Here is a 10,845-nt window from a genome sequence, read left to right as displayed (position 1 = left end):
ATCATTGTTCGTATAATGTTGTACAATTTGTTATTTTTCCATCACTGGTATAAGTGCGAACAATACATATAAAAAATAGAATAAAAATTATAATGGCTACTATTAATAACATAATCGTGCCATTATCGCATAATCTATTCTCGACTTAACTAATAAATTAATGGTACTTCTTTCTTTCTGTTATTCTTTCTTTAGAATAAATGAAATATTACAATAAGAAAGGTTTTTTATATCAGGAAGATGTTGCCATCCGCGGCCATAATTTGATTGTTGTTCGTCATAACGTCGATAGCGGCGGTGATCTCGTCGGACGTGAAATTTAACGAATGCGTTGTGTTCAGATAAGTGGTAACATCTGCCAGAGGTATCATTTGTGCCCTTCGTTCTTGGAACAAGTTGTGAAGCGACGACTTGAACACGGTAAGTCTGAAAGCGGAATTAATTCAACGACTTAAATATCCGATCAAAAAATATCTTAAAATAATTTTAAATGTGTGACGGAAATGCCATACGATAACTTTTAGTTGTTCAATTAATTACATTGTAATGTAATTACATTGTAATTTTCACTGAAGAACTGTTTAGAACGATAAAAATGTCTGTCATTAAAAAACAATCCAAGGAAATTACAAAGGAACAAATACTAAATTTCACTAGTTTAATTTTCTTTCATTGTCTATTTAAAAAATTTGGAACATAAAACTCGCTTTATATACATAAATAAGAACGCTAAGAATTTATTCAAAGCCATTCTTCTTGTTGACTAAAGTTACCTTTCCTGCGAAATCGTTGGCGTTGTCGATGTTGTTTCAGGAATAGATGTTTCTGCACTTTCAGTGGTGCCGCTCGGTGACGTATGTGTAGTTTTCTGTGACCGTGCCCTAGTCACTCTTTTCGTGGCTTCCTCGATGTGCGCATCATCGCTATCGTATTCATATGGATCAATCTCGTTAGAGTCTTGTGTTGTCTTCTTGGTACGCTTGGTTTGTCTTCCTTCGTTGACCTCATCCTCGTTTTCCGATGTGTCGCTGTCGCGTCGTCTTCGCTTTCTTCTGTCCTTCTCCAGTACGCGTTTGAAGTATGCGAATTGTACCAGCTCGATCGCGGCTCGCGCGTCCTCGCTGTCTACGTTTTTTGACAACCGTGCTTTCGCATGAGCGGTTGCCAAACGAATCAGCGTCTCTAAGGTTCTCGCTGTTACTGGTTGAGTCTGAAATTTACGAAATGAAAACATGAAAAGATAAAAACGATAAATAACGAGTCTTTTGCTTATTCTCATCGCGAAAAAATATTGTAATTATTAACTTCGTGATAAAAAATTTACTTTGTAAAATAGGGTAAATATTTAAACAAAATTACATTTGTGGTGAGCAACAGATTAATACGGCAGACGTAAACTTTATATATATGCAAGACCATGTAAGACCAGATTATGATGAACCTTTCCTGTACATTACTTATAGAAACGAGATTGCGACCTACCCTTGCAACGTCCGACTCCACTACATCTTCTGAACGAAGTTTCGAATATTCTTCTGCAATAACAGCGCTAGCTTCTTCCGTGAGTTTAGGCTTCATGCATCGAGCGATATGGATGTACTTTCTCATGAAGTTTATACTGAGAATCTGATCACTGAAAAGGAAACAGACAAATTGTTTGTGTACAAAACCTTAACACAGTTAAATATTAATTTAAATTATTAATTGATATATTTTGAAATAACACTTATAATGGATCAGGAGAGAGAACACTAAAAACATATAATACAGTGATATGATATCGTAACATACTTTTTGGAACGTGTTTGTCCGTGCAGGAGCGGATCGTATTTCTGATAGACTTGCGATTGTGTTTCTTCAGTGACCACGTCATCCGGATTCTTTGTCGTCAACATGTCTAACTTAGAGCCTAAACTCAAAGCCTCACCGTCCTGTTCCAAAGGACTCCTATATCGGTGCATCCTGACAACGTGATCGCTGATTATATGATCTTGATCCGAATCGATCACGTCTAACATAACAAAGAGAAGATCGAAACGCGATAGCAAAGAATCCTGCAGTCCGATATTTTCCATGGGAGTTTTATATTGGTCATACTGAAAATTATATTAAAATAATATTAGTGAGACAAAGTTTTTCCAATAATAATATATATAATTTTATCGATAATATGCACATTTGAATATTTAGTATTGTAAAAAATGATTTTAATAAATACAAATATATATATATATATATATATATATATATATATATATATATCTGTATTTATTAAAATCATCTTTTACAATACTAGATATTCAAATGTGCATATTATCGATAAAATTGTGTTATTCCTTAAAAAAACAAATAGTAGCAACTTTTAATACACAAGTATTTAAAAAAAAATCTACAATGAATAAAATTTATTTATTTTTATATTTATTTATTAATAAGAAATATTTTAAAAGAGAAAAAAACGAACAAGATTAAAATTTATAATACTAAAATAACAATAAACTAATAGTTTCAGAAAAAGGCATTTATCATACAATTACAAAATCTATGAATCATTCATAGAAATCTATGAAGAGTTAAATTTCCTTGAAATAGTCTCATTTGTTTTCCAAAGCAAAAAATAATTATATATCAAGTACAGATCAAAGAGAAATAATTTTCAAATAGTATAGACTGTGAATTTGTATAGACGAATCTATACTTACTCTTCCATATACAGGATTCGCGGCTGCTAAAACTGAACAGCGTGCATTTAGACTGGCGTGAATACCCGCCTTGGCGATCGTGATTCTGCCTTGCTCCATTACCTCGTGTATCGCCGTTCTATCGATATCTGACATTTTGTCGAACTCATCAATACAAATAACACCCCTGTCCGCGATGACCATCGCGCCTGCTTCCAATCTGCGTTCGCCGGTCTCTTGGTCGACCGTAACCGCTGCGGTCAAACCCACGCCCGAAGATCCTCTTCCAGTCGTTGGAATCGCCCGTGGAGCCGTGCACAACACATAACGCAATAGTTGCGACTTGGCTACTGATGGATCTCCGATAAGCAGCACGTTTATATCTCTGTAACATATTAAAGTATATCCCAGAATTATCGTTGTCGTTGTCGAATTGTCATTGACAAATATTATACATAGAAAATATGAAATATATATGAAAGAGAAACGAACATTTTATCTTGTTACTGACTAAATTATTGCTAATTTTTTTTTTGACAATTTACTTATTTTCTAATTGTCAAAGTGAAATAACAAGTATCTTAGAGCGAGTCAAATTTTTATTAACATCCATTTAAAATCTAAAATTAATGCTTTTAAGTAAATTATCTATTTTGTAATTAATTGCTAGCTATAATAATTTTATTTTCGATTGTTTTTACGACATAATCATATAAAATTTTTAAAATCTTACCCTCTCAGCCTCGTACCATTTGGCAATATCTTCTCCACTCCGCCTAAAAGAAGACACAAAATCGCTTTCTTTATGTAGGAATTGCCATGTATGGATGGCGCAAGAGACTTAGCAAGCAGCTCAAAGATATTCCTGCAAGGATTGTGCTTTGCCAATTTCTTGCACATAGCTACATCGTCGTGAGAGATTGCGAGGTTTGCTTCTTTGCTGAGTTGAATTATATTGTTGGCAATTAAAACAGTCCTATATAGAGATAATAATAATTATTAGAATGACCTTTCAGAAAAAAAATACTTATTTCTTTTATAAATGTCAAAGTGATTTGTGATTTGATTGAATAGAAAAAGTATATATAATCTTCAATTCTGATTTAAACAATACCTGAAAGTTCCAGTCGTGTATCCACCTTGTTTTCCCGGAAGACATCGATAATTCCCAACCACCTGTACTCGATCTCCGGGTTTACACAAATCTACTAAATCATTGTCGCAAATCACGTCCACACTCCGCGGTAACTGTCCAGCTGGAGCTTTTTCTGGCATCTCTTGTATAGTGAGTGTTTGATGGTCCTTATAAGTTGACAAGCCAAATTCTGTTTCAAGAGTGTTGCCATCTTCATCCTGCAATGTAGAAAATATGTTTTCATGCAGAAAAATAAATGTTCTTTTAGACTTCATTTAAACTGCATAAGTAATTACAGTGGTTGGATATATAGCGGAGTGTGGAAAAGCATCTAAGGAAGTTAAGTCCGAATATGCTCTCTCGAGAACTGTTTTTGTTGTTTCACAATAATGAACACTTCTTACAACTTTCGGTCGTACCAGTGAACCTATAATGGATATCCTTATAAATAAGTTATTTCTTCAAATAAACTTTTATTGAGTTTGAAACAAAGTAAACTGAAGACAACTTATAAATCTAAAATAAATTCTTGTTAAGATTATATCTAAACAAATACATATATAAATGTTAAATATACATAAATAAGTATAAATTTTATAAATCAAGAAATATAAGAATTCTTCTTTTGAATACTTACATTTTGTGACAATACCCTCTAGACATACTAAGTTACCCAGAAAACGAGAAGTGAGAGTTCTTGGAGTAACATGCTTGTTTCCAAAGCTTCCTTCAAAAGCTACAAAGAAATCTTTGTTGCTTTTAGCATAATCGATATCCACACTTGAGATATACTGTTTCAAGGCATTTTGAAATGCTAATTGTTCCTCAAAGGAATTATTTAACAAACTGTAATATGATTCATTCGTAATTATCCATAATTTTTTTTAATTTTAAACAATTTTCAAATGTGTAGACATTACTATTATTGTATAAATTGATAAAAACTAAGTAAATATATATCATACCCAACTGTACGTGTAGAATTCTTCCTTCTCAGATCATTGATATTTACAACCAATCTGTATTTGTTCTCCTGGATCATGTTCTTAACCAGTGTGGCATATATACCTTGGTCCTCCTACATAGAATATTAGAAATAATAAAAATAAAAATCTCAAAAAATACGCACATATGTGTGTGTACATCACAAATATAATTTTTTTTATATAATTATGAAATTAAGTAAATGTCATTGATAACATTGACATTTGAAATACCTACCATATCATCCAAAAAGTCTACATACTCGCGCGTAATCTGTTCTAGATTCTGATCGATCTCCGTGTCCATTTTGACAACGTTTAGTTAAAATATAATGTTTATTATACGAGAATTATTATACAATAAGATGTAAAAAATGTACGTTTCGAAAACGATGTATATACGGATGCACTGCCGCATTTACGCGGGAGGATCGCATGTGGACCAAACTTCGATTTAAAAAAACACTAGGGCTGCGTTCCAAAACTCTACTCGATGGGTAGAGTACATTTAATTGTCCAATCATGATAAAGAGATCCTAGTTATCTTCGCTCTTATTGGTCAATTAAATGCTATTCTACTCGTCGAGTAGAGTTTTGGAACGCAGTCATGCAGATTGCATTGAACTATAACCATACGCAGGTTGGCATCATATTTACTAGATTTAAGTCATTAGAACTTTTTTATTATACGTGGCATGTCTACACTTTGCGGCTGAACTTTCTAGTGCACTAGTGTAAGAAGTATAGGCTAAAGTGCTTTTTTATTGTTCAAGTTTAAATTATTTAATTTGAAAATTTTATCGATTTTACGCTCAAGGACTTAGGAATAAATAAAAAGCAGAGATATATTAGATATAGTAGATCAAACAAACAATATTACATGTTTGTTTATTTTTTTATTTAGCCTTCTTGCTCTTAATCTTCCTCATATAAAATTCCAGTTCTTTGCCTTCAAGAATGTAACCATCCGCTCTGCCACATTGACCTGGTCTGCTTGCAATACAAGCTGAAATTTATATGAAATATTATTTTAAAGTTATTCTCATTGAATGTAAATCGTAAACGCACATATAAAGAATAAAAAATATTACTACAGTATAACGACTCTCTTTATGATATGTTTATAAAAATATTCTTTCCTATAAAATAAACGCTAAATAAAATTTTCGTACCAAGCACACGTCCCGTCGCAAACTGTTCTTCCAAGGCAGGTTCAACCTTGGCGAATCGTTGCCTTGCCTTGTATTTAGTTTCAGTTTTCTTTGACCGTTTCTTGGTCAATACTTCTTCTTCAGCTTCTGTCTATAAAAATAATTATATATCTTTTAATATCCACATATTCTATATAAATTTGAATCAAATTGTAGTAAACACTCACCAACTTAGAACCCCTTTTGCGACCAAGTGGAAGAACATAATGACTCTCATACCATTGTCTGAATGGTGTTGCATCAATGGTAACAATGGCATTCTTCACCAGAGTCTTGGTACGTACCAGTTCATTGTTTGATGCATTGTAAACCACATCGATGATACGAGTCTTTCTGGTACTGCATTCAGAACCCCAGGAGAAATTTCCTGTATCCAATCTAAGGGCTCTATACTTTTTATTGCCTCCACGTGTACGGACCTTGTAAACATGAAATACTTTTATAACTTTTAAAACACAAGAGATAATTTATGATTTAATATTTAATCTTTAAGTCAGTACGCTGTGGAAATTTGTCAGCATAGCATTCAGAATAGATAAAACTCATCACTTAGTGGTTCAATATATCAAAAACTGAAAGATCATATTATCAAAATATTTGAATTTTCTGCAAATAATTATAATGTATATATTTTTTAAATGGTTTTTATTATATTTTAATTTTGTTGTAATATTAGTTCATATTTATTTACTTTTACAAATACTATGTAACAATTCAAACTCACAGTATGAATCCGCTGAGGTCCAAGTTTAGTATTGGCAGCTGGACGTCCTAACTCAAATTTCCTCTTCTTACGGATAGGCTTCCTCTTACCACCAGTAGCCCTCCTCTTATGCCAATGATCACGGGAAATACCTGTAATAATATTAACACATATATAATGTAAATACAGGAAATATAATTAGGACAAAAATAATCTAGTAAAAATGTATACATTAATGGATGCTTTGATTCTTATTTTAATATTTTTACTAAAATTTTAAAATCAGCTATAAATTGAAATTAATCACATGAATGTGAAGTCATCAATGCTAATTTATAGAACTTACAAGTTTTTATATAGAGTTTAGAAGTTTATAATTATACCAGTAAATTATAATAATTAAAAATATGTTCATGGTAAAATATTTATTTCTAAATGAGCAAGATATCTATTGTACAAATGAAGCCACATGGCTATAACCATTTGGTAGCCATGTTTGCCGATATTTGCCGTTTCACCGATTAAATATAAGAATTTATTCGTTTAAGGGACAGATAGAGTATATTTTGTGTGTTGTTTGTATTTTAATGCAATATTGTACTGAGAAAACGCGGATTTACGCAATAGTAAGAATAAATTCTACAAATTTTTATAAGAATAAACTTCTCACCCATTTTGCCAAGCTGCAAAAGGAAATTTGTTGAGCTCAAGAAATATTACGCAGCACTAAGATGGATAAGTTCCAGTGTACAATCGAGCCTTATACCAGTAGCGCTAGAACGTGGAAATTTCTCCATGTGGAAGTCTTCGTGCGCATGCGTAAACTAGTAGCATGTTCGACTGGCTCTGGGTACCCACTAGGGCTGCGTTCAGAAACCCTACTCTGTGAGTAGAGTAACATTTAATTAGCCAATCAGAGCAAAAGGAACTAAGATTTATTTATTATGATTGGTTTATTAAAGTAACTCTACTCATCGAGTAGGATTTCTGAACATAGTCAGAGATGCCCGATTCTTATAGCGTGTTTGACTGGCCCTGGGTTAATCGCTCCGAAAGCGATTAATGACGTCATAAGTCTTTACTAGCCAATCATAAAACTTATAAGTACTTGTTTGACTAATAAACGTAGGCTGAATAACCCAGAGTGGGTTAACCCAGAGCCAGTCGAACATGCTATTAATTGATTCGATTCTTTTCCTAACAAATTTAGGGAAAAAGGGTTGTCGTGCTGCTCGCATGTTTCATACTTTTCGCTTTTAAAAAGAGATGGACGCCTAATCAGACGCTTGGAAGAAACAATCGAGTTGGTTGTCTCGTTTTTGCTTCTTCGAAATATTCCAATATACTTCTGTCTAGTTTTAAATACGAAAAATGCGAAGAGTGCAAACAATACGAATAATGGCTCCTGCACACACGATGAGGTAATGCTTGCCGCGCGGCGGAAGTTCGCGCGACAGCTAATCAATATGCTGCTTTTCGTAATAACCTTCTAGTTCTTACGGAAAAACAACATATTGATTGGCTGTCGCGCAGACTTTCGCCGCGCGGCAAGCATTACCGCGTTCTGTGTGCAGAAGCCAAAATTTATTTTTGGGGAAAGAATTGAATCGATTCAGAATCGAGCATCTCTAGTACCCACTCTGGGTTATTCAGCCTACGTTTATTGGTTGAAAAAGTACTTATAAGCTTTATGATTGGCTAGTAGAGACTTGTGACGTCATTAATCGCTCTCGAAGCGATTAATCCAGGGCCGAATTGCGAGCGTGTAACGGAACGCGCCCTAAATGTACTCTACCCGAATCGAATTTTGGAACGCAGCCCTGGATTGCTTGCTGGATGGAAACATTCTGTTTTGATTAATGTATTTTCATCCATCTTCAGAAATGCATTAATCAGAACAGAATATTTCTATCCAGGACCCCTATTCTTGAAATTTTTGCATATACGTAATTTTCATTGCGCAGCTATTTTATAATATGATTAAACCTGCGCAGTAAAACTTACATATACGCAACTATTTCAAGAATAAGGGCCCAAAAAGCAATCCAACACGAAAATAAACAATGAATGCTTTCCAGTTGCGTACACTGTGGGTGCGTTCCGAGTTGCGTATGAAGCGCGTATTTCCTACAGTATACGTGACAAACTATAGATAAATGCGCGCATATGCATAAGGCTGATATTTTACGTGTCGTACGACAAGCTTTTTGGATATGTTTATTGGTTGGCGAATAAAGTATTTCTAGGTTCTGTGTTCGTCAACCAATGAACATATCCAAAAAGCTTGTCGTACAACACGTGAAATATCAGCCTAACACGGAACGCAGCCTGTGTTACACAAAACCACAAGTTATTGGTTGTACACAACGTACACAAAACAACAGTTTATTGGTTGCATATTATCTTACAAGATATTTTAGATAATATGTGACCAATAAACTGGTTTGTGTACTTTGTGTCAAGATGTGTTAAGCAATTGGAAAACACCCACTGTGTGCCGCTGACTTTAGACCCGTTATTTTTACAAAATTATTTCCGAAGTCTTCGCTATGAGCTGACACCATACATTAATTGAGGTAGTGATAGATTTAAGATAGTGATAGAACAATTGAGGTAGTGATAGATTCAACGGTAAATCAAATATACTTTTAGATTTTAGATACTGCTGTAAGATATGCTATAGGTTATACAATTTTCGCGAAGGTGCACTTAAATTGATTTTTGTGTCACGTTGAAAGAAACACACAATGGCACAAAGCAGATTGGAAAAAATCGGTACAATATATAGCAGGTAAGTAAGTTCTTTGTAATTTCATTGGATATCATTGTCATTCATATATAAACAATTAACAATTGTTAAAAAAAAACTGCCGGGAAACTTTTATTAACATTTTATTGAGTATTATTTTATTATAAATGAATTGTTATATTAAAGATTTTATTTAAAATAGCGAAAATTCAGTTCTTATAAAAAAATAGAATTAGATCCTTGTTGATTTAAAGAATTTTATAATCAGTGTGTCTTTAAATAATACAATAACTTTCAGAATTAACTCACTCTTACGTGGTGGAGCTATAAAGCAAGAAGATACACCATTATGGTTAGCAGTTTATGAAGCTTTTCCTCCAAAATATGAACCTAGATTTGATAGACAATTGCCAAGCAAACCTATCAGAGCTATTTTTTATGAAGAAGATCTCGTGCGAGCGTAAGATCTTAATGTATTACATTTAGTGTAATTTTTGTATGACAATATTATTATTACTATTATTATATAATATATATTCTATTATACTCTTAGTTTCTATTATATTATTTTGTTATTAATTATATATTGTCCTTATTATTAACATCAAATGTTTAATCTTACAGAAAGTTTCATAAAGACCAGAGCTTTCTACCAAGTACTAATTTAAAAAGCGAAGATATAAAAACTACAACCCAGTACTTTCTGTCTATGTATAAAACAATACAAAAGGTATAATTATTTATAATACATTGAACTTACTAAGAGCAAGGTATTGAAAGTATATTTAACCAATAGGAAGGAGGATTATCAGCAGATAATGCATATGAGCGAGCACTGCTTCGATACAGATCTGAAATAAACACAAAAACAAAGTAGAGGAAGGTGAGGAATGAATTGTCTAACAATCCTAAATAACCACAAAATATATTGTTATTTTATAAGTTTGATAATGAGTAATTTAAAAAAAAAGTTGTATCTTAAATTTTTCTTTCTCTGCTAGCTGTATAATAATTTATATTACACATAATTGTTATCCTTACATGTTATTTTGTATTTTTATAGGAACAGAAATTAAATTCAACAAGTCTTGTTCAACAACAGTTTATATTTTGTGACAATCAATATGTTAAATAACAATGAGTTCTGGTAAAGTTATAACGTGTGTAGTGAATTAGGAATGATAAATAATTATCATGATGAACATAAGTGAACATAAGTTTACTTTAATTACTGATATTCCTAGTTGTACAGAGATCAATTGTAAAATCTTCGATCGTATCGTAATAACTAGCACTTTTTCCTTTCCTTTACAGTATTAATTCTCGTACTTGAGATGTACTTGACAATAATTTCGAATGTGTTGTATACTATGATGTATAATA

General features: G+C 32.7%; 3 protein-coding genes across 4 annotated transcripts; 1 reads left to right on the top strand and 2 right to left on the bottom strand.

The window, feature by feature from the left end:
• Positions 1–7: 7 nt before the first annotated feature.
• On the bottom strand, positions 8–5,106 carry LOC116842998 (DNA replication licensing factor Mcm3). Its single transcript, XM_032812920.1, has 11 exons — positions 5,038–5,106; positions 4,782–4,894; positions 4,454–4,662; positions 4,113–4,243; positions 3,796–4,034; positions 3,415–3,657; positions 2,703–3,066; positions 1,792–2,096; positions 1,483–1,633; positions 774–1,210; positions 8–426 (listed from the first exon to the last, which is right to left on the bottom strand). Exons 1-11 carry the CDS (start codon positions 5,104–5,106, stop codon positions 228–230), a joined length of 2,460 nt encoding a protein of 819 aa, XP_032668811.1. The 3' UTR covers positions 8–227.
• Positions 5,107–5,645: 539 nt separating this feature from the next.
• LOC116842999 (40S ribosomal protein S8) lies at positions 5,646–7,537 on the bottom strand. The gene is made up of 5 exons (XM_032812921.1): positions 7,384–7,537; positions 6,735–6,865; positions 6,178–6,429; positions 5,972–6,101; positions 5,646–5,805 (listed from the first exon to the last, which is right to left on the bottom strand). Exons 1-5 carry the CDS (start codon positions 7,385–7,387, stop codon positions 5,696–5,698), a joined length of 627 nt encoding a protein of 208 aa, XP_032668812.1. The 5' UTR covers positions 7,388–7,537; the 3' UTR covers positions 5,646–5,695.
• A 1,608-nt stretch (positions 7,538–9,145) lies between these two features.
• Positions 9,146–10,674, top strand: LOC116843015 (probable 28S ribosomal protein S23, mitochondrial). Of its 2 annotated transcripts, XM_032812982.1 has the most exons (6): positions 9,146–9,289; positions 9,366–9,504; positions 9,761–9,922; positions 10,087–10,192; positions 10,259–10,345; positions 10,526–10,674. In XM_032812982.1, exons 2-5 carry the CDS (start codon positions 9,461–9,463, stop codon positions 10,337–10,339), a joined length of 393 nt encoding a protein of 130 aa, XP_032668873.1. In that variant the 5' UTR covers positions 9,146–9,289; positions 9,366–9,460; the 3' UTR covers positions 10,340–10,345; positions 10,526–10,674. The 2 variants fall into 2 exon arrangements, with proteins under 2 accessions (XP_032668873.1, XP_032668874.1); XM_032812983.1 differs by lacking the exon at positions 9,146–9,289 and having other exon boundaries at positions 9,319–9,504.
• The last annotated feature ends 171 nt before the right edge of the window (positions 10,675–10,845 follow it).

The sequence above is a fragment of the Odontomachus brunneus genome, unplaced genomic scaffold (genome assembly GCF_010583005.1).
Source record: "Odontomachus brunneus isolate Ranch 3 - 2012 unplaced genomic scaffold, Obru_v1 Obru_scaffold_029, whole genome shotgun sequence".
Classification (NCBI taxonomy): Eukaryota; Metazoa; Arthropoda; class Insecta; order Hymenoptera; family Formicidae; genus Odontomachus; species Odontomachus brunneus.
This window is presented reverse-complemented; position numbering and strand designations above follow the sequence as displayed.

Excerpts from the sequence above, each read along its gene's own strand:
- LOC116842998 (XM_032812920.1), bottom strand. The coding sequence starts at position 5,106 with ATGGACACGGAGATCGATCAGAATCTAGAACAGATTACGCGCGAGTAT. Across the intron at positions 4,244-4,453 it reads AGAGGGTATTGTCACAAAAT|GTTCACTGGTACGACCGAAA; the intron begins GTAAGTATTCAA and ends TATCCATTATAG. Across the intron at positions 1,634-1,791 it reads GGACAAACACGTTCCAAAAA|TGATCAGATTCTCAGTATAA; the intron begins GTATGTTACGAT and ends TTTCCTTTTCAG.
- LOC116842999 (XM_032812921.1), bottom strand. Across the intron at positions 6,430-6,734 it reads GACCTCAGCGGATTCATACT|GTCCGTACACGTGGAGGCAA; the intron begins GTGAGTTTGAAT and ends CATGTTTACAAG. Across the intron at positions 5,806-5,971 it reads TGCGACGGGACGTGTGCTTG|CTTGTATTGCAAGCAGACCA; the intron begins GTACGAAAATTT and ends TATAAATTTCAG.
- LOC116843015 (XM_032812982.1), top strand. The coding sequence starts at position 9,461 with ATGGCACAAAGCAGATTGGAAAAAATCGGTACAATATATAGCAG. Across the intron at positions 9,923-10,086 it reads GAAGAAGATCTCGTGCGAGC|AAAGTTTCATAAAGACCAGA; the intron begins GTAAGATCTTAA and ends TTAATCTTACAG. Across the intron at positions 10,193-10,258 it reads TGTATAAAACAATACAAAAG|GAAGGAGGATTATCAGCAGA; the intron begins GTATAATTATTT and ends TTTAACCAATAG.